Source organism: Silurus meridionalis, chromosome 4 (genome assembly GCF_014805685.1).
Source record: "Silurus meridionalis isolate SWU-2019-XX chromosome 4, ASM1480568v1, whole genome shotgun sequence".
NCBI classification, from domain to species: Eukaryota; Metazoa; Chordata; class Actinopteri; order Siluriformes; family Siluridae; genus Silurus; species Silurus meridionalis.
This window is the reverse complement of record NC_060887.1, coordinates 1,507,701-1,530,668: the sequence shown is the minus strand read 5'-3', so window position 1 is coordinate 1,530,668 and position 22,968 is coordinate 1,507,701. Positions and strand designations below refer to the sequence as shown.

General features: G+C 37.0%; 2 protein-coding genes across 3 annotated transcripts in view; both read left to right on the top strand.

Annotated features, from left to right (window-relative positions):
- LOC124384638 (eukaryotic translation initiation factor 4 gamma 3-like) overlaps positions 1 to 22,968 on the top strand; it is a 1,295,064-nt gene that overhangs the window by 127,319 nt on the left and 1,144,777 nt on the right. The window lies entirely within an intron of this gene.
- Positions 1,726 to 12,170, top strand: LOC124384510. Its single transcript, XM_046847438.1, has 9 exons — positions 1,726 to 1,825; positions 6,727 to 6,792; positions 9,525 to 9,674; positions 9,823 to 9,941; positions 10,076 to 10,212; positions 10,297 to 10,390; positions 10,546 to 10,657; positions 11,074 to 11,295; positions 12,079 to 12,170. The coding sequence occupies exons 1-9, from the start codon at positions 1,726 to 1,728 to the stop codon at positions 12,168 to 12,170; spliced, it is 1,092 nt and encodes a 363-aa protein (XP_046703394.1).

Below are 22,968 nucleotides of genomic sequence, written 5' to 3'. Positions count from 1 at the left end.
AAGGCCAAACTAAACATGGAGGAAATGACAACCTCACATCTCCAAACCACCAGGAAGCTCCAGGATTCCCTCAACCACTGTGTGGAAGAGAAAAAGAGGGCAGAACACGAGAGAAATTATTTGATGAGGAAACGAGAGCGACTGGAGGAACATGTTGTTGAGCTGGAGGAAACTTTGAGAAATAAATGGGAGAAAAAACGAAACGGCAAACGAAACATTGCTCGCTTTATACTGAACTTAAGAACAGGAAATGGCAGCAGTGGAGAGAATCTGCAACGCTCTGGGCAGGTTTAGAATTAGCATGTGAACACACACCATACATATAGTTTTTCCCCCTCTCTACTTTTTTTTTTACTATTTCTACTATGTTTGTTGTAATACTAATAAAAACTAAATACTTGAATTTTGTGTGTGTTTTGTTTCTTTTATTAAAGTGTTTATGACATTTAATTCCCAACTTAGTATTAAAATCCACATGATAATATTTTGGGAAAAATGTGACAAAACCCAATTCTGTTTAAACCCAATTTTACATGAACAGAAGTGAAACTGATCAAAACTATCGATTGCTGAAAAAAGGGTTAGTTAGAATGCAGCCTTATAACATCTACTGTTCAAATATAACTTCTGACCACCTCAGCTAGTTAAAAACATTAAAAATAACGTCTCATTGTAATGAACGGTGTTCCAGCATGAAAAGACCCCTGACCTGCATATATACAGACAATAATCAGTTCCCAAACATCTCAACATTCACTGTTTCTAGTTCAATAACAGAACAAATAGCATTCGTCTGCCTGCAAAGACATTTCCATCACATGACCCTAACCCTAACCTTAACCCTAGAAGCAAACTTTCTGATTCCGTAGCATCTCTGGATGGTGTTTCTGTTTCAGCGTGTACAGCAGTTAAAGATCTTGGTGTGATTATTGACTGTAGACTTTCCTTTAAAAATAAAGTAACTCCGTTACCGTATGATGCGTTACCTGTTGAATAAATTTCGGCTGAAGTGTAGACTACAGTCTAACCTGTTTACAGCAACGACACATTGTAGGATTGGAGGATGAACCACTGTAAACAGGAAGAAGACGCACTGTGGGCGTGTCTCTGTTTATTCAGGTCTGTGCGGCAGTAATGGCGAGGCGAGAGCAGACGAGTTTCTCAAAGTGTAAATATGCTCATTATTTCACTTTAGTTGAGTATAAAGACAAAAACTTTTTAGTCTAATGTAAGCTGTGTCTTTCTGGTTCGAAGGTCGTATCTTCTGCGATAGCAACACCTCCAGAAGCTCCATGCCTGAGGAGCTAGAAGCTAGAAGCTAACCCGGTGTTCTGTTCTACATTGTTGATAGTTTAAGAGCTCAACACAACAGCTTTTATGATGCAGAAGCCACTTTAGTTTTTTTAAGTCAGTTTTGTGTTTGTAGACCATAACGCATAAAAGGGCATTAATGGGAACATTAAGAAGGTTCTTTTAAGAGGTAATAATCAGTTAGTAATAAATAGAGTAGAATAGGGTCTGACTAATGTTATGAGTGTGTAGGAGAAACAAAAACAAGGCAGACTTAAGCATGTTTATTGGGAAAGAAGAGTTTGTGGGCCATTGCTGCTGCAGAAGACATGGGTGAGCAATCAGGATCAGACTCAGGCGAAGATATGGGAGGATAATAATAATGATCAGGTGAGAGAACGGGGGAAGTAGGAGAATAATCAGTAGGGGACCAACATGAAGGATAAGGAGGAGATGGTAGAGTTGATGCAGGAATTTGGGAGTTGTCATAGTCTTCATTGTTGGTCTGTGTCACCTGATGATAAACAGCAGGAAGGTCAGACGAGGTCTGTGTGCCCATATCACGTGTAAAAGTATTCTTCACGATGCGAGGAGGCAGACAGGGGTTCTCTGGAACAGCTGGAGTAGAGAGATGTTTATTAAATGGAGCAATCTCAGTGGTGAGGGAGAAGAGCTGAAATTGACGATACTGTCGGAGGAGAACGCTCCTAAGAGCTGTCCCAGAACGTCTGTGAGATGGAGCTGAATAAAAGAAACCAACAGAGATACGATGTAAAAGGGTGAAATCACAATGACTAAATATAAAAATGTATATGTTCATGTAGGGACAAATGTAACAAGATTATAAATCAGGGGTCACCAACCTTTTTGACACCGAGAGCTACTTCTTGGGTACCGACTAATGTGAAGGGCTACTAGTTTGATACACACTTCTGAGAATAAAAAATGTGCTCAGTTTACCTTTAATTGTTATTATTAATAATTAATGATATTTATCTATATCAGGGTGTCAAACTCAATTGCACAGTGTGTGTGTGTGTGTGTGTGTGTGTGTGTGTGTGTGTGTGTGTGTGTGTGTGTGTGTGTGTGTGTGAGAGAGATAGAGAGAAAGAGAGAGAAAGAAAGTGAGTGACATGATGATGTCACAGGCAGAGGGCGGGGCATCTAGGTGTGATGTCACAGTGTGACACGTATATATAAATCAGAGCGTGGTCTTGTTTCTCATTTGTGAATTTAGCAATTGTAAGTAAAGAGACACTAAAATTGACAACCATCAAACAAACAAACAGCAGCAAGAAGCAGCAGCGATTAGCAGCAACTAAAAAAACATAACAAATCCTCTTCTATTGAACATTTCTTCATACAGGTACCTGGTAAGTCGTCTAAATAATTATGGCAAAATATTGTAGATTATTTAATAGAAGACTCGAAAAGTACAAAGTCATTATTTAGTGACATTAGCATGGGTAACTAGCCGGCTAGCTAAGCTTAGCTTTTATAGTTTAACTTTTTAAATGGATCCATCATATGTATTTAATAATTAGTATAGAATCTATTAGATACAATGAAGTAGCTTAATTTAACCTATTTATCCCATATTTTAATCAAACTCATGTAACCTGTTTACTTCAAGTATAATTAACATAATATACTAATAAATAGAGTAGAATAGGGTCAGACTGGGACTACAATTTTAATAATCCTTGCAGCCGTGGCATGTTTTATCTGTTGTGGAATTCCTTGTCATTGTTTAGACAATACGTACAGCTCCCAGTGTATAAAATTACAGGTGAAGAGTCTTCTACAGAAAACATCTCCACAGATATGGATCAAAACATCTATGTGGATTTGGATGGAGGGATTATGGCCCTAGTCAATGAGAAAAAATGTCTGTAACAAACGTTTCCTTATAACTAAAAGCACTAAACTCTTTCTACGCTTTAATTCTGATCCTTTGATTATATCGTATATAAATCATGTTGTTGTTGTGTGTATTTTATGCTGTGTGCAGGAACATGGCAGCTGGTGAACAAAGGAGGCTTCTGCAAGGTATGCGTCTGCATCAAGGCACGTGTTTGTACATCGAAGCATGTGCTGAGGGGTTTCGCTTCAACTTTGTCAACTTTAGAGATACCTGCGATGCTTGTTATTTCCTTGTTCTTCAAAAGCACTGCCTGTGGTGCCTGGAGCAGCCCACCTGTCCTTTAGGTAAACGGTGCCATCATTTACCCTGTAAATGGTTCAGGTTTCCTCCAGAAAAGGACGAATTTGTTTGGGAAACTGATGAGGACCGGTTCAGACCGGTGATGGACATTCTGCACCACGCTGACATGTTCTCCCCAGATGGAATGTGGCTAGATTCCATCCAGAACTCTGTCTATGATTTTCCTGCAGGACTTCAGCTGATCACCCGTATCTTTCATGTGCGTAGGGTTATTACCCTTGCCCAATCGTTTGGAGTTCCTGCCCGCTCACTGGTTGCTCTGAGAACTCACGGATTTCTCTTCACGGACTTCGTCATGCAAAGCACCTTTGTAACGTACTACACCATCACCTTCTGTGGCTATGTTCTATGGACAACTGAACCAGCGAAACATCGTGATTGGAATTGTCGTCCTATCCTTTGTCACAAATGTCACACAATCGGAAGAGACTCAATGGTATTCTCATCGAGACATCACGGTGGTGGTTTGAGGTTTCATGATGAGGTGTGGTCTGCACTGAAGTCTCACAGTTCTATATCTGTTCCCCTGCCGCACTGGATCAGACGACTATCATCCATTCCAGTAAAAAAAAGAAAAAAGAGAGAAAAAAAAGGAAAGTGAGTCTGGACATCAAGGACAGGAACTGAAAGCTAAACCTCTCCATGTCCAATAATAATGAATAAAATCAATAAAAATCCAAAATATTAAATCACTTGTTTATTGAAGTGTTTGACATCATTTAAATCCTGATTCCAAATCAGTGTTTCTCAACTGGAGGATGCTTTTAAACTAAATAATTAAAATCCAGATGATAAACCTTTGGGAAAATGTGACAAAAGTAAAATTGTATAATTATTAAAAGATGAAGTTAAACCATCTTGTTTATATCCCTCTTGTGGGGCAGGGGGCTGTGGCTCGGGGTCATAATGCTGAGGGGGGGGAGGTCAGGAGGGAGAGGGAAACTGGTCCTCAGTGCCACATTGTGCAAAACACCACACACCCTGATCATCTTGTACACTTTTAATGGGTGGTATAGAAATCTTCCACCTGAGACATCCAGAGCTCCACATCTGCATTTCAGGAGGTGAGGAGCGTCTGAGGGGTGAAGCCTCTGTCACCTGTCATATTATAGACTACATCAGGACAATGTTTACAATTTCTACATGTTGTTAAACTCAACAAGAAGCCAGTCATCACGTCCTGCAGCTGCCTGTAGTCTGTTCCCTACACTGCTATGTGTCAGGATAAAGGAATCATGTGCTGAAGCAGGTCAGCGTGCCACAATAATTGTGAGGGTCGTGTTAGAGTTACATATGACTTGCACTTTAACAGAAAGCATATGCTGTTTATTAACATAAACAAATTCCTTTTCATACGGAGTTTTTACAGAAATATGAGTGCAGTCAATTGTGTTGATTACATTTTGAAAACTGAACATTGCTGCAAAGTGCATTTTAATTTCAGCCTGTTCTTGCACAGTGAAGGGAAACCTGGTGTATCGACTACCCACCTTAATATTAACATCCAAAATGACAGGCATTATGACACTCAGGGGCAGATACCAGACCTATAGCATGAGATTTAAATGAATTATATTATTGTTAGATTTTTATCATGCCCAAACAAAACTTAGTTCTTGGAGAGGTTTTCCATATGACCTGCTATGCCCGTGGTGCCTTTCTGATATCAGGGAAGAAGAAATACACAGCACACAGAATGCATGTTCTTTCTCTTCTGTTTATTGCAGGCAGCAGAACGTATATATACACATACAGAGAAAAGGCTGTCCTAAACTTGTTTCCTGTTTAGACAAGAGGATATACTAGCCGGAGATGTGTGAGCCCAGATAAGGACTCCCTGTTTACCTTACAGACTAACATCGTAAATATTCTATAGACACTGAACAGACAAAGGAATGTGTGTGAGATAGTGTGAGAATCATCTTAACACTAACAATGGCCACTTTAAATCATTTATGATTTAGCATCACACACCAAAACATAGGATGTTCATCCTGGGAACAGAATCGGTGACACAAACTGCAAATGAAAAGATAAAGACAAACAAAACATACAGATTCCATTTCATTCTTTCCCTACATGCATATAATCCTTCATCATCACCACTCCAATCGAGGCCTTTATGGCATGTCTCACCATCGTCATCAAATATGGCAACATACAAACTATAATTCCAACAATCAATACAAGAATCAATCCTAAAACAAAATATTGTTCAACACTCGTAAACAAACTCCTAATCTTCTCAAAAAAACTTTGTTCAGCATGTTTCATGTTCTCCAAGATATCATGAGACAATTATTTCTCAGTGCTTGTTCAGTATGTCTATTAGCAGTATTATAAGGTATACAGAACAGTTTCTTCTCACTGAATAATGTGTTCAAAGAGAATAAGAAAAATTCGGAGTCTAGTTACAACTATGCACATATAGTTATAGAATTTAGACCTAGAGCAGGTATCAGGGTGAGCTAAACTAAACAGTCAAGTGAGTCAGATCTTCACCCCGGAGGTGGCCCCCTTTCTACTATAAAGAAATGATCTTTCTGTGGGCTCTCAACTGTTTCAGCCCTGAATACTCACTTAGGTAGGCTTCTTAGGTCAACAGACCAATTAGTGCATAGAATAAGTGGGTGCTGTTTTGATCCTGCTTGCGTGTATCCACTGTGGCTGATGATCAGTCAGAACTCCAGTTCTGGTTACAGCTGGACCCAGATACTTCGGCTCAACGACCTTGGTAGGCTTCAGACTTCTTTAAAGGGTGTGTTGGCTTATCTGTGGGCAGAGGAAGAGTTAGTGAGACATCAGCACTGATAGAATTCAATTTCTCAACCAGGGCAGAAACGTAGTCGTCCACCATCACTTCCAGGTTACCTAAAGAAGAAATGCCAGTGCATCCCCTGACAATCACAACACAGTAATCACCTTATAATGTGCTCTTATAATGCACACACACACAAAAGAAGTCGTTAAGAGGATTATCCACCTGCCTCCTCTCTACAGATGTGTGAACTTTAATTGAATTTTCTCAAAGAAAATACATTTTCATTTACACAGGAAAAATGGCTGAGTAGTTTTTCCAGAGTTATTTTTTTTTCCCTCAAAAATAGTTGTTTTTGCTCTATTTTGAGTGTATAGAGTCAAACGTATCAGTAGAGTGGGAGCAAAATCACAGAGTAACTGTGACTCCTCCCGTAACTGTTCTCTTCCCAAAGTTTCGTTTATCCGCCATGTTAGTCACGGCCGTCGACCGCTGCTGCTGAGAAGAGAACTGCTGGATGGTAAAGTAATAGTTTCAAAGTTTTGGTATTCGTTTTCATAATATTCACCCCTGTTATTAGCTCAGATCATTTTGCCACATTTTTTTTTTTTTTGCATATTACATCGCTTTCTCATGTTAGCTTGAGCACCAGGTTAGAACTAAGTTAGACTAAGTAACGTTAACCTTTAAAGCAAACAGCTAAGTTAATATAAAAAAATTACGAACGTTAATTGACATCAGTAAGTACTCTAGCAGCCTATTAAATGTTTGTCCACAAAAATATTGTGACTAGCGCTCGAGTTGTGCACCACATGTACTTGACTCGGTATAGAGTTAAGTTAAAGTTAGCCGTAATTAGATTGCTGGGGGCTATTTTGATGTGCATTATTATCTCTATTCGGAGGCTAATTTTGGGAATGTAAGGTATTTTCAGAATTTACAAGGGCTGGTCGGCGATTTTTACAATATTTTATAATTGCCGAACACAATAGAATAACTTGTTTCTGCCCTAACTGTTCTCTTCCCAAAGTTTCGTCTCGTTCCGCCATTACTGTTAGTCACAGCCATCGACCGCTGCTGCTTCGATTTGAGAAGAGAACGTGCGCTTCTGCTGGATGGTAAAGTAAGTAAAGTTTCAAAGTCGTATTCATTTTTATAATATTCACCTCTGTGTTTAGCTTAGATCATTTTGGCACGTTTTTTTTTTTTTGCATATTACATCGCTTTCTCATGTTAGCTTGAGCACCAGGTTAGAACTAAGTTAGACTAAGTAACGTTAACCTTTAAAGCAAACAGCTAAGTTAATATAAAAAAATTACGAACGTTAATTGACATCAGTAAGTACTCTAGCAGCCTATTAAATGTTTGTCCACAAAAATATTGTGACTAGCGCTCGAGTTGTGCACCACATGTACTTGACTCGGTATAGAGTTAAGTTAAAGTTAGCCGTAATTAGATTGCTGGGGGCTATTTTGATGTGCATTATTATCTCTATTCGGAGGCTAATTTTGGGAATGTAAGGTATTTTCAGAATTTACAAGGGCTGGTCGGCGATTTTTACAATATTTTATAATTGCCGAACACAATAGAATAACTTGTTTCTGCCCTAACTGTTCTCTTCCCAAAGTTTCGTCTCGTTCCGCCATTACTGTTAGTCACAGCCATCGACCGCTGCTGCTTCGATTTGAGAAGAGAACGTGCGCTTCTGCTGGATGGTAAAGTAAGTAAAGTTTCAAAGTCGTATTCATTTTTATAATATTCACCTCTGTGTTTAGCTTAGATCATTTTGGCACGTTTTTTTTTAGGAATTTTAGAGTGCGATAGCTTTCTCGTGTTGAAGTGAGAACTAAGTTATATTGAAAGCAAATAGCTAGCATATAATGTTGTTAGATTACAAACGTTAACGTTAATTGACACAAGAAAAACTAGCTAACGTTAGCTGCTTATCAAATGTTCGTCCACTAATCTTTTGTGACAAGCTTCACGAGTTGTGCACTGTTTTTATACAGTCTATGGTTGTGCACCACATGTACTTGACTCGGTATAGAGTTAAGTTAAAGTTAGCCGTAATTAGATTGCTGGGGCTATTTTGATGTGCATTACCCTATTTGGACGATAATTGTTTCTGATAGGAATGTAAGATATTTTCATTATTTATTATTATTCATGGGCTGTTTGGTGATTTTATTGCCGTCTAAACCTAGAATCTTGGTGTTTCATTTCAGAATTCACTCTTTGAATCCTTTTTGACCACTGAACACAACTGTTGCTTCACTGTATTTGCATGCATTTGTAATATGTACACTTTTATTACTGAAATCCTGGGAAGTATTTACAAGAACAATATTCCTCAGTTGAAAGGAGAAAGAGGGAAATAAACAGTTAAACGTTAGAAATGGGCGTTAAATGTTTACATAATATAGCCTTCAATTAGACATTAAAAATGTAAACCAAGCAACTTTGTTTTCCGTGTGTAAATAAGAGGCTGCATTATAACTTTTAACAAATTTTCATTTTTTAAAAATGACATCCATCATTTTGAGTTAAAAAGAAATTCATTTCAATTGTATGTATCTTCCTAGTTTTTAACAGATGTAAATAATCACACAATAAATATGATATTAATTTCCTATTAAATGAAATCTTACTTATTAAAATAAAAATTTCAAGAATAGCCTATTACATTATTACACTTGATAAGCGCGTTCCCTGGTTTGTAGGATCATAAAACTCACTCCTCCGTGAATAAATCACCACAAATGCATGAGATTCATCACTGAGGTGCATGCAGATTTATTTCACATGAGAAACAATTACAGTCCAAATAAAGATATATTGATCACCTTGCCTTAACAGAACTATTGGACAGTTATTTCATATTAAAAACACATGTTGCCTAGTGCACTAATGAATGTTCTTTTATTCATCGGACTGTGAGTGTTATCGCCTTGTTTAAGTTTGTCTTTTTGGTTCTTTCAGGATGCAAACCAACAATGTTGTCAGAGTGAAGTTCAAAGACAGCAAGAGATATATTTTTTCTTCAAAACCTTTTACATTTCAATCATTTTTGGAATGTGGTAAGAGATAAACTTTAACATTTTTAATATCATAAATACCTTTTAGTCTGAAATATATATTTTTAAGTAATATATTAAGTGTATGATTGTATATTATGAGATTAAAAAATAACTATTGTAGTTCCTTTTGCATTGCTGGCCTTTGTCAATTTTCCATTGGTGTGTCTTCCTTCAGTTGCCAAGAAATTTGATCTTCCTACATTGGATGTTAAAGTCTTTGATGACTCGAAGACAGAAGTTGATGAGGAAGCATTCAGATATCTGCTGACACGACCAGATCTTGGTGTCTTAGAAATTGTCATCCCAGGCACAGCAAACATTGATGGTAAATTTTTTGACATTCAGTTATATTCACCAATTCACTGATTTGCATAAACTAATATGGCTATTGGATTAATTCTTAATAGCTGTGTTGCATGCTGCCACAGTAGCATGAACAGATAATCAGACCATTGATATGGTTTATATTGAAGATTCTTTAAGCTCAAGCTCATTAGGAGATACTGAAGGTACGTCAGAGTCCGATGACACAGCAATGTTGATTAGAAGCCCTCCTGAAAAAAATCAAGCTGAGGAACGTCGTCTTGCCAAGGTAAGGATCACCAATCTTGCCTCTGAATTATATCTATATAGAATGACTTAAAAAATTAAAATATTTGGAGCTATATACACTTGTCAGTTGGTAATTTATAATCCCTGCACAACATCGCATCATTCCCCCTCCAGATGATTGAAGATATCCTAAAGACCAGCCCTGGAGGTGAAAAGGTCATAAACGAATATGCCCGCACCAAAGGTCTGTCAGATGCCCGAAGACGTGACATGGTGAAAATCTTGGTAGCACATTTGACAAATGAACATGGGTAAGTTGTCCATACATTACTTCGTAAATTGTTGTTTATGATGTTATGGGTTATAATTATAATTGCTTTGGTTTGTGTGTGTAGAACAAGCCCTTCCCGACATTTGAAGGAAAAATATGCAAAGGGAATCATTTCCCTATTCCCATGCTTGGCTGACCCCAGAAGCAAGCTTGGATATGTAAGTAGCAGTTGCCTCTCAATATTTTTGATTTACAGGAGGAGACATTCTGTATATTGCAAAGTAAAGTATATCTTCATTATAATTGATATGGCATTCATTGCCTTAATCTGGTAATGTATAACTACTAGGTCTGTTTATTGTTCTGGTAATAGGAGCATTATTACAATGCAGAAGATGGAAGTGGATATTTGGCGTGGCGAATTAAAACTCTGCAGAAAGAAGCATCAGAGGGACGGATGAAGCGCCCACGGCAACCACAAACAGGTGCAAGATTTGATGTTAAGTCCATGCTTTTATTAGGTTGGCTAATATTTATTAGGCTTGGTTAACTTTGTTATTTTCAAATGAATATACAACTTGCTTATTTTACACATCTTAACATTTGTGACTTGTCTTTGAAGTATTCTTTTGTTCCTAATTGATCTTTAATTAAGTCATATTGTGAATGAGGTCTCCATGTTACATAGCATCTCTAAAAAATATAATCACTGTTTTTTTTTAATGCAAACATTTTTTGCATAATCATCAACGTTGGGCAAATTTAAATGGCACTCTGGGATATATGCATGTTTTACATGTTATTTCGTGTTATTTATCTAGTTTTGGCATTAATGCATTGTGCTTTGGAAAGAAAAGGAACTACAAATTTTTGGTTTTCATATTGTCTTAAACACTTTCAGGTGGGCCAACTGCTGACAGACATCCCTACAAAGACGACTGCAGTTTGACTGAAGACCGTCAGTGTCAGGAAGCAATAGCCCTGATGAAGCATACAGCTGATGAGGCAGTGGTAAAGGAAAAGATGAAGTTAACACTGGCCCATCGCCAGAAACTGCTGCACGACCCTAAAGAGTCAACTGATATTCTATCAATTTTCCCGATTCCTGGATATACCAGGCTTGGTGTGTGAGACTTAAATTCTTAAAACATGAAAACAGACAAATATGAAATCAAGTGCTATTGTTGTTCTGCAGTAACAGAGACTCGTTAGGTAAACAGAGTCAGTTCCTACTATGGTACCTACTTTAATTATCTTTGCAGATTGATCAAGATTTTGGACTTCTGTTTGGTGATGTGACCTCTGCAAAGTTGTTGGAGAAGTGGTCTACCAACATAAAAGCAAAGGTTATTGCACAGAGCCGTGGCCTCACACAGACTAGTGAGCTCCAAGACCTCATCCAAAATGCTGAAGCCACTGAAGTTGAAGAAGGTACTGTATCTATACTGTGGTACACCTTAAATTATTTAAGAGGAAGTTGCACATTAATGACAAGCATAGCTTTACTAAGATCTACAGTTTAAATTGTAGACACAACTATATCCATTACATATGATTTGCAGGTGCATGTTTACAGTTTGAAATTGTTTTAATTTGGGAGTCTGAATAACAAAAGCATCTTTGATATTTTGTAGGTAAAGTTTAACTGTATGAGCTCAGTTCAATATATGTGGAGGTTTCAACTAAATTCATCCACACATCTGTATTCATCAAGACTAGGCCATGAATGTGCTCTTAATACTGAATCTGTGTGCAGTATTAACTAAAGTACTGGAGTGGTTAATGTATTTATACCAGCACCTCTTCCAAGTTAAGCTAAGTCAAGTTAAAGTGATTTGGAGGTTATGCTCCACCCCTTCTGCCTAAATACCAAAAAATGTGATTAATTTGTTTTCTGTGTCTCTAGGGTGGGACAGCGACATGTCTTCCATTCTGTTGCTGGTTCACCTTTTGCCACCCTCAAGTCAAGGCCGCAGAGACCGGAAAGATCTCAGCTAAACAGTAGCAGGTGCACCATGTTTACGAAGTTACAGTATTAGTTACTGTAAAAGTAACGCGTTATCGGTTTTACTGCCCAACACTGATAAACAGCTTTCTGTTAAAGTGCAAGTCATATGTGACTCTAACACGACCCTCACAAACATTGTTGCACACTGACCTGCTTCAGCACATGATTCCTTTATCCTGACACATAGCAGTGTAGGGAACAGACTACAGGCAGCTGCAGGATGTGATGACTGGCTTCTTGGTGACTTTAACAACATGTAGAAATTGTAAACATTGTCCTGATGTAGTCTATAATATGACAGGTGACAGAGGCTTCACCCCTCAGATGCTCAGTGTGTAAGATTATAAGGGTGTGTGGTGTTTTGCACAATGTGGGACTGAGGACCAGTTTCCCTCTCCCTCCTGACCTCCCTCCCCCTCAGCATTATGACCCCGAGCCACAGCCCCCTGCCCCACAAGAGGGATATAAGCAAGATGCAAGAATCCATGAGGAGGTCATACAGCGTTTGAAAAATCATGGTTTAACTTCATCTTTTAATAATTGTGCAATTTTACTTTTGTCACATTTTTTCAAAGTTTATCATGTAATTGTTGTTCTTGTGGTATTCTTTTCTACTTAGCACATACTTAGTAATGATCTCCTGAAAGTGTGTAATACTGAAACTTTGATGGAAGACATCACTGTATCTTTATTCATGCTGTATATTGACATTAACTGTTAAAGTTGTCCATAGAACATAGCCACAGAAGGTGATGGTGTAGTACGTTACAAAGGTGCTTTGCATGACGAATTCCGTGAAGAGAAAACTGTGAGTGCTCGGAGCAACCAGCGAGCTGGCAGGAACTCCAAACGATTGGGCAAGGGTAATAGCCCTCGCACATGATAGATACGGGTGATCAGCTGAAGTCCTGCAGGAAGATCATAGACAGAGTTCTGGATGGAATCTAGCCACATTCCATCTGGGAGAACATGTCAGCGTGGTGCAGAATGTCCATCACCGGTCTGAACGGTCCGCATCAGTTTCCCAAACGAATTCGTCCTTTTCTGGAGGAAACCTGAACCATTTACGGGGTAAATGATGGCACCGTTTACCTAAAGGACAGGTGGGCTGCTCCAGGCACCACAGGCAGTGCTTTTGAAGAACAAGAAAAAAACAAGCATCGCAGGGAGCTCTAAAGGTGTCAAAGTTGAAGCGATACCCCTCAGCACATGCTTGATGTACAAACACGTGCCTTGATGCAGACGCATACCTTGCAGAAGCCACCATTGTTCACCAGCTGCCATGTTCCTGCACACAGCATAAAATACACACAACAACAACATGATTTATATACGATATAATCAAAGAATCAGAATTAAAGCGTAGAAAGAGTTTAGTGCTTTTAGTTATAAGGAAACGTTTGTTACAGTCATTTTTTCTCATTGACTAGGGCCATAATCCCTCCATCCAAATCCACATAGATGTTTTGATCCATATCTGTGGAGATGTTTTCTGTAGAAGACTCTTCACCTGTAATTTTATACACTGGGAGCTGTACGTATTGTCTAAACAATGACAAGGAATTCCACAACAGATAAAACATGCCACGGCTGCAAGGATTATTAAAATTGTAGTCCCAGTCTGACCCTATTCTACTCTATTTATTAGTATATTATGTTAATTATACTTGGAGTAAACAGGTTACATGAGTTTGATTAAAATATGGGATAAATAGGTTAAATTAAGCTACTTCATTGTATCTAATAGATTCTATACTAATTATTAGGTACATTTGTTGGATTAATATAAAAAGTTAAACTATAAAAGCTAAGATTAGCTAGCCGGCTAGTTACCCATGCTAATGTCGCTAAATAATGACTTTGTACTTTTCGAGTCTTCTACTAAATAATCTACAATATTCTACCATAATTATTTAGACGACTTACCAGGTACCTGTATAAAGAAATGTTCAATAGAAGAGGATTTGTAATGTTTTTTTAGTTGCTGCTAATCGCTGCTGCTTCTTGCTGCTGTTTGTTTGTTTGGTGGTTGTCAATTTTAGTGTCTCTTTACTTACAATTGGTAAATTCACAAATGAGAAACAAAAGCACGCTTTGAATTATATAGACGTGTCACACTGTGACATCACACCTAGATGCCCCGCCCTCTGCCGGTGACATCATCATGTCACTCACTTTATTTCTCTCTCTCTCTCTCTCTCTCTCTCTCTCTCTCACACACACACACTCTGCACATGTACAGATTACAGAGGGAAGATTACGCACAATCCGGAAGTTGACCCGAGTGACTATATGAATGTTGTAGAATCATAAATGACCAGATGAAGCTGACTGAGGTGAACCCTGAAACTAACCCAGGAACAGAGTAGGAACATTCTGACCACCTGCTGGTTTCTTTTGAGAGACTGCTGAAAGGAAATTTCTTGAACTATCTATGGATTCAGTCTCGGTCGACCTCATTGTTTTGAATAGAAGTGACCGAACTGAACTCTTGAACCGAGTCACTTGAACTGAATCTAAGGAGTCAAAATCATCGAATCGAATCTTTTCTAACTGAATTGACCAAACTGAATGGACTGAATTATTAAAATGAATCTATTAAATAGTTATTTCTGATGTTTTCTACTAACTGCAGTTGTCAAAAGTTATACTTGAACTATGATGTTATGAGGCCGCATTGGAACTAAACTTTATAGTATTGTGTGCATCAGATGAACCCATGAAGAACTCATGTATTGTAAACTGATTTAATCTCTGTGTTATTGTGATTTAATATTTAAACTGATGCTGTGAATACTGTTCAATAACTGTTTATTTTATTACTTTAACTTCTGTTCATGTAAAATTGGGTTTAAACAAAACCTTTATTTTATTATCATTTACTTTTGTCACATTTTTTCAAAGTTTATCATGTGGATTTTAATTCTTAGTTAAATTTAAATGATGTACAATAATAATTTTATAATATAAACAAAACACACACTATATTTAAGATATTTATTTATTTTGAAGTAATAAAAAATATTGAGTTACAATAATCACTGATATGTTTGTACTTTATTATATGTAGGACATGTCCAGCTTGATCTCCTCTTTTCTTTCTCTGGTTTTCTTTCTCTAGTGCTGAAGTCATATTGCTGAACAGCTGTACAGCTTCCTCCAGTCACTCTCGGGTTTCCATCCTCATTTCTCTTCCCTCACCTAAGAATCTTTGTTTCCTCAGAGATTTTCTGCGACTCTTTGGGCTTGTAGAGGTTCAGCTTTCTGTTTCTCATAGTCAGAACCCAAAGTGCCCTCAGCTGAGCTTCATGTTTCTCCAATTGCTCTTGGTTTCTCAGAATGATCTTTTGATGATATATTTAAGATATTTATTTATTTTGAAGTAATAAAAATATTGAGTTACAATAATCACTGATATGTTTGTACTTTATTATATGTAGGACATGTCCAGCTTGATCTCCTCTTTTCTTTCTCTGGTTTTCTTTCTCTAGTGCTGAAGTCATATTGCTGAACAGCTGTACAGCTTCCTCCAGTCACTCTCGGGTTTCCATCCTCATTTCTCTTCCCTCACCTAAGAATCTTTGTTTCCTCAGAGATTTTCTGCGACTCTTTGGGCTTGTAGAGGTTCAGCTTTCTGTTTCTGCTGTTTATATATATATATATATATATATATATATATATATATATATATATATATATATATATATATATATATATATATATATATATATATATATATATATATATATATATATATATATATATATATATATATATATATATATATATATATATATATATATATATATATATATATATATATATATATATATATATATATATATATATATATATATATATATATATATATATATATATATATATATATATATATATATATATATATATATATATATATATATATATATATATATATATATATATATATATATATATATATATATATATATATATATATATATATATATATATATATATATATATATATATATATATATATATATATATATATATATATATATATATAGTGCTAGGTACTGTTGCCGCTTTTGCCTACTAGAGAAAGAGGACTTTCAGACAGTGTTCAGTGAAGATAGTCCAAAGATGACAGTGCGAACTAAAGAACTTCACACTGAACACTGCCAGAGGATGCAGAGCAATCCCAGTCTGCCTTATGTAATGGGAGTAAAAAGTCTTGCCTTTTAAATTCATTGCAATATTTCCACACCACTGCAAATTTTTCAGTTGATATTATGAACGACATATTAGAGGGGGTTGCTCAATTTGAGATGAAATTACTAATTCAGCACCTGATTAAAAATTACACCACATCAGCAGAAGTAGACAGAAGAATTCAGAGTTTCAACTATGGCTTCATGGAACAAAACAATAAACCTCCTGGTGTACAATTAAGAGGGTTCCAATGACTTGGGCTTAAATGCCACTCAGAGCTGGTGTTTATTGCGTTATCTGCCCATCATGTTTGGAAATCTCGTGCATCCTAATGATCAGCACTGGTATTTGTTCATTTTATTGCTTCAGATAGTCAATATCTTTCTCTCTCTCTCTCTCTCTCTCTCTCTCTCACACACACACACTCTGCGCATGTACAGATTACAGAGGGAAGATTACACACAATCCGGAAGTTGACCCGAGTGACTATATGAATGTTGTAGAATCATAAATGACCAGATGAAGCTGACTGAGGTGAACCCCTGAAACTAACCCAGGAACAGAGTAGGAACATTCTGACCACCTGCTGGTTTCTTTTGAGAGACTGCTGAAAGGAAATTTCTTGAACTATCTATGGATTCAGTCTCGGTCGACCTCATTGTTTTGAATAGAAGTGACCGAACTGAACTCTTGAACCGAGTCACTTGAACTGAATCTAAGGAGTCAAAATCATCGAATCGAATCTTTTCTAACTGAATTGACCAAACTGAATGGACTGAATTATTAAAATGAATCTATTAAATAGTTATTTCTGATGTTTTCTACTAACTGCAGTTGTCAAAAGTTATACTTGAACTATGATGTTATGAGGCTGCATTGGAACTAAACTTTATAGTATTGTGTGACCAGATGAACCCATAAAGAACTCATGTATTGTAAACTGATTTAATCTCTGTGTTATTGTGATTTAATATTTAAACTGATGCTGTGAATACTGTTCAATAACTGTTTATTTTATTACTTTAACTTCTGTTCATGTAAAATTGGGTTTAAACAGAACCTTTATTTTATTATCATTTACTTTTGTCCCCACATGAACATATACATTTTATATTTAGTCATTGTGATTTCACCCTTTTACATCGTATCTCTGTTGGTTTCTTTTATTCAGCTCCATCTCACAGATGTTCTGGGACAGCTCTTAGGAGCGTTCTCCTCCGACAGTATCGTCAATTTCAGCTCTTCTCCCTCACCACTGAGATTGCTCCATTTATTAAACATCTCTACTCCAGCTGTTCCAGAGAACCCTGTCTGCCTCCTCGCATCGTGAAGAATACTTTTACACGTGATATGGGCACACAGACCTCGTCTGACCTTCCTGCTGTTTATCATCAGGTGACACAGACCAACAATGAAGACTATGACGACTCCTCATTCCTGCATCAACTCTACCATCTCCTCCTTATCCTTCATGTTGGTCATCTACTGATTATTCTCCTACTTCCCCCGTTCTCTCACCTGATCATTATTATTATCCTCCCATATCTTCCCCTGAGTCTGATCCTGATTGCTCACCCATGTCTTCTGCAGCAGCAATGGCCCACAAACTCTTCTTTCCCAATAAACATGCTTAAGTCTGCCTTGTTTTTGTTTCTCCTACACACTCATAACATTAGTCAGACCCTATTCTACTCTATTTATTAGTATATTATGTTAATTATACTTGGAGTAAACAGGTTACATGAGTTTGATTAAAATATGGGATAAATAGGTTAAATTAAGCTACTTCATTGTATCTAATAGATTCTATACTAATTATTAGGTACATTTGTTGGATTAATATAAAAAGTTAAACTATAAAAGCTAAGATTAGCTAGCCGGCTAGTTACCCATGCTAATGTCGCTAAATAATGACTTTGTACTTTTCGAGTCTTCTACTAAATAATCTACAATATTCTACCATAATTATTTAGACGACTTACCAGGTACCTGTATAAAGAAATGTTCAATAGAAGAGGATTTGTAATGTTTTTTTAGTTGCTGCTAATCGCTGCTGCTTCTTGCTGCTGTTTGTTTGTTTGGTGGTTGTCAATTTTAGTGTCTCTTTACTTACAATTGGTAAATTCACAAATGAGAAACAAAAGCACGCTTTGAATTATATAGACGTGTCACACTGTGACATCACACCTAGATGCCCCGCCCTCTGCCGGTGACATCATCATGTCACTCACTTTATTTCTCTCTCTCTCTCACACACACACACTCTGCGCATGTACAGATTACAGAGGAAGATTACACACAATCCGGAAGTTGACCCAGTGACTATATGAATGTTGTAGAATCATAAATGACCAGATGAAGCTGACTGAGGTGAACCCCTGAAACTAACCCAGGAACAGAGTAGGAACATTCTGACCACCTGCTGGTTTCTTTTGAGAGACTGCTGAAAGGAAATTTCTTGAACTATCTATGGATTCAGTCTCGGTCGACCTCATTGTTTTGAATAGAAGTGACCGAACTGAACTCTTGAACCGAGTCACTTGAACTGAATCTAAGGAGTCAAAATCATCGAATCGAATCTTTTCTAACTGAATTGACCAAACTGAATGGACTGAATTATTAAAATGAATCTATTAAATAGTTATTTCTGATGTTTTCTACTAACTGCAGTTGTCAAAAGTTATACTTGAACTATGATGTTATGAGGCTGCATTGGAACTAAACTTTATAGTATTGTGTGCATCAGATGAACCCATGAAGAACTCATGTATTGTAAACTGATTTAATCTCTGTGTTATTGTGATTTAATATTTAAACTGATGCTGTGAATACTGTTCAATAACTGTTTATTTTATTACTTTTGTCCCTACATGAACATATACATTTTATATTTAGTCATTGTGATTTCACCCTTTTACATCGTATCTCTGTTGGTTTCTTTTATTCAGCTCCATCTCACAGACGTTCTGGGACAGCTCTTAGGGCGTTCTCCTCCGACAGTATCGTCAATTTCAGCTCTTCTTCCTCACCACTGAGATTGCTCCATTTATTAAACATCTCTACTCCAGCTGTTCCAGAGAACCCTGTCTGCCTCCTCGCATCGTGAAGAATACTTTTACACGTGATATGGGCACACAGACCTCGTCTGACCTTCCTGCTGTTTATCATCAGGTGACACAGACCAACAATGAAGACTATGACGACTCCTCATTCCTGCATCAACTCTACCATCTCCTCCTTATCCTTCATGTTGGTCCCCTACTGATTATTCTCCTACTTCCCCCGTTCTCTCACCTGATCATTATTATTATCCTCCCATATCTTCCCCTGAGTCTGATCCTGATTGCTCACCCATGTCTTCTGCAGCAGCAATGGCCCACAAACTCTTCTTTCCCAATAAACATGCTTAAGTCTGCCTTGTTTTTGTTTCTCCTACACACTCATAACATTAGTCAGACCCTATTCTACTCTATTTATTACTAACTGATTATTATTATTTAATTATACTTGGAGTAAATAGGTTACATGAGTTTGATTAAATATACTATACTTATCACCAGTGTTGTGCTGGTTACTAAAAAATAGTAACTAGTTACAGTTACTCGTTACTTTATTCAAAAGTAACTCAATTACTTGTTGATTATTTACACCAAAAGTAATGTGTTACTGTTAAAACTAACTTTTAGTTACTTTTAAAGAACCTTCTTTAATGTTCCCATTAATGCCCTTTTATGCGTTATGGTCTACAAACACAAAACTGACTTAAAAAAAACTAAAGTGGCTTCTGCATCATAAAAGCTGTTGTGTTGAGCTCTTAAAAATGTTCCTTTCACAGCTGAAGTATGAAAACTATCAACAATGTAGAACAGAACACCGGGTTAGCTTCTAGCTTCTAGCTCCTCAGGCATGGAGTTTCTGGAGGTGTTGCTATCGCAGTAGATACGAGCTTGAACCAGAAAGACACAGCTTACATTAGACTAAAAAGTTTTTGTCTTTATACTCAACTAAAGTGAAATAATGAGCATATTTCCACTTTGAGAAACTCGTCTTGCTCTCGCCTCGACTCGCCATTACTGCCGCACAGACCTGAATAAACAGAGACACACCAACAGTGCGTGTCCAGAGAGAAGTTTAATAATAAAAAGCATGTTGGTTTAATTACAAAAACAATTAATGCTCCAATGTTTGGAAAAGATCTCTAAAAGATCCTAACATTTGATGTAAACCTTGATATTGAAGACCCAAAGGTCCCTAATGTTTGTTGACAAATAGTGTTTTACATAAAAGAATCAGCTTTTATTTTACCAAAGGTTATGATCACATCTTGACATGTGGATTCGATTTGATTATAAATCTTAATGTTTCTATTTATTAATTCATGGAGCCATAAATCTTTTTGGCAAAATTTCCATCAAATTTTGAAAATCTTCAAAATTTTTCTTGGTTGCTGCTAATCGCTGCTGCTTCTTGCTGCTGTTTGTTTGTTTGGTGGTTGTCAATGAGATACTCAAATTTGTATTATGACATCATAAAATCGATTCTGTACACATCACTCTGGTCACATGACCAGCTGGAGACTTGAGTCCCAAAGCACTTAAAGCACAAACACACTGCAAAATATTATTTTAATACAAAATTACCTTCAAATATCAATCTAGAAAAATGGCCCTGAATCCTGTATGTACACAAAACAGACACATGAATCTCATTTAAAATGCTTTCAGTGATTCTACATTCTGTTTATATGAAGTGTTTCTGCAGTTTGCATGTTAATTGGCTGGATGGAGCTTTTATTCATTAGTTATTTATCCAGTTATCATCTGTTAACCTGTTATTTCAACAAAACCAGATTTTCAATTCATTTTATTTGTATTGCGTTTTAACAATGAACATTGTTTCGAAGCAGCTTTACACAGATAATGTGGTGATAAAAATAAATGAGATGTTTATGTGTAAGTTTGTCTCTGATGAACAAGCCGGTGCCGACTGTGGCGAGAAAAAACTCCCCGAGACGGCATAAGGAAGAAACCTTGAGAGGAACCAGACTCAAGAGGGAACCCGTCCTCATCTGGGTTTCACTGAATGTCCATTTATTACAGCTAAATGATGTTGAGGTGAAGTGATGATCAGATACAAACTGTAGTCCTGAGTCAGTGTAGCAGACTGTTAACATAAACTACAGTCCAAATCCCAACCCTCAAAGCTCCTGTTCTTACTCTGTTTTGTTTCTGCGTGGACTATTTCAGCCTGGGGGTCGTAAGTTTTTGGACACTTTGTTTTTTGTGTTTTTTCCTACGAGTACATTGTATTTGACCTGATAGTAGTAGGGCACATGTTTGATCTAAAATAATGAAAGTGATGAGACGGAACTCTTTGTACAAATAATTACACACACACACACACACACACACACACACACACACACACACACACACACACACACACACACACACACACACACACACACACATTATGTGTTCCTAATTAAGTGTTTGCAATACATGAACACAATTAGTATCATTGTACATACAGTAACATGGTCATTTTTTAAACATATGCATTAAAGACTCCTAATATAAATAATACAAAATTACATATATATAAATATCGAAAAATGGCCCTGAATCCTGTATGTACTGTAGATGTTTTGTTTGAAGTGTTGTGATCATGAAGATGAAATCCTGCAGGTTATTTGGGTTTGTACTGTGCAGAGTGGGCTTTCAGTCCTAATGCTCTTAAACGTCGAGACACTGTATGACGAGACAGATCCCTACCCTGTTCAGCGCTGAACTGGTGAGCAATTCCAGCTGCAGTGTGGAAACGATTGCCCATTGAGATCCTCCGCAGTATCCTGTCCTCTCTTGTATTTGTCTTCCGTGGACGACCAGCCTTCTTGGCAGACTTGAATGAGTTTGTGATGTTGTAAAGATTCAATATTCTTGAAATCACATATTTGGAACGACCAACTTGTCTTGCTATGGCTGATAGGGTCATTCCTTTGGCCTTCATCTGGACAACCTGCTGTTCAGTCACTTTAGAACGGCCCACCATCTTGCAGAGTCAGTGAAACTGGAAGTTAGGCTGCCAGTTAAATAGGGGTTGACAGATAATCAAGGAAATTAGCACCAGGTGCCAGATTAACACAAATAACTGGGAGGTATCTGAAAGTGTTCTCTAATTTTGATCAGTGTGTTTTCTGCAAAATAATGTTTTTTTTTAAATGCCTTAGTTATTTTGTGGAAAAGGTGTTCTGGTAGCATGGTATAGACAGGACAAAAACTCCTTCAACTGAGCAGTGAAGATGACATTATTTCAGAATTGTTCAATTGTTTATAAATTGTTCTCTGATTTTGATCCCCAGTGTACATATTTTCCTTCAATAAGTCTGGAAATGCAGCCATTACACTCTCTTTATGTCCTCGTTTTCAGTCCTAACTATAATGATGTTCATAACAAAACTGGCATGAAGAAACGTGTTCACGCTTTATTCACTTTCCTGTGATGTAGCTTCCTGTGTTTGACTTGTTTGCCGCGAGTTCCGTGTTTGTATTTTTGTTGGCATTTTCAAACTAAACTTTACTATTTATAAATCTC

Bases quoted from the DNA above. Each gene is read 5' to 3' on its own strand.
- LOC124384510 (XM_046847438.1), top strand. From the start codon at position 1,726: ATGAAGGATAAGGAGGAGATGGTAGAGTTGATGCAGGAATTTGGGAGT. The intron at 10,658-11,073 runs GTGCAAGATTTG...AAACACTTTCAG, and splicing joins CCCACGGCAACCACAAACAG to GTGGGCCAACTGCTGACAGA. The intron at 11,296-12,078 runs GTGTGTGAGACT...CTGTGTCTCTAG, and splicing joins TCCTGGATATACCAGGCTTG to GGTGGGACAGCGACATGTCT.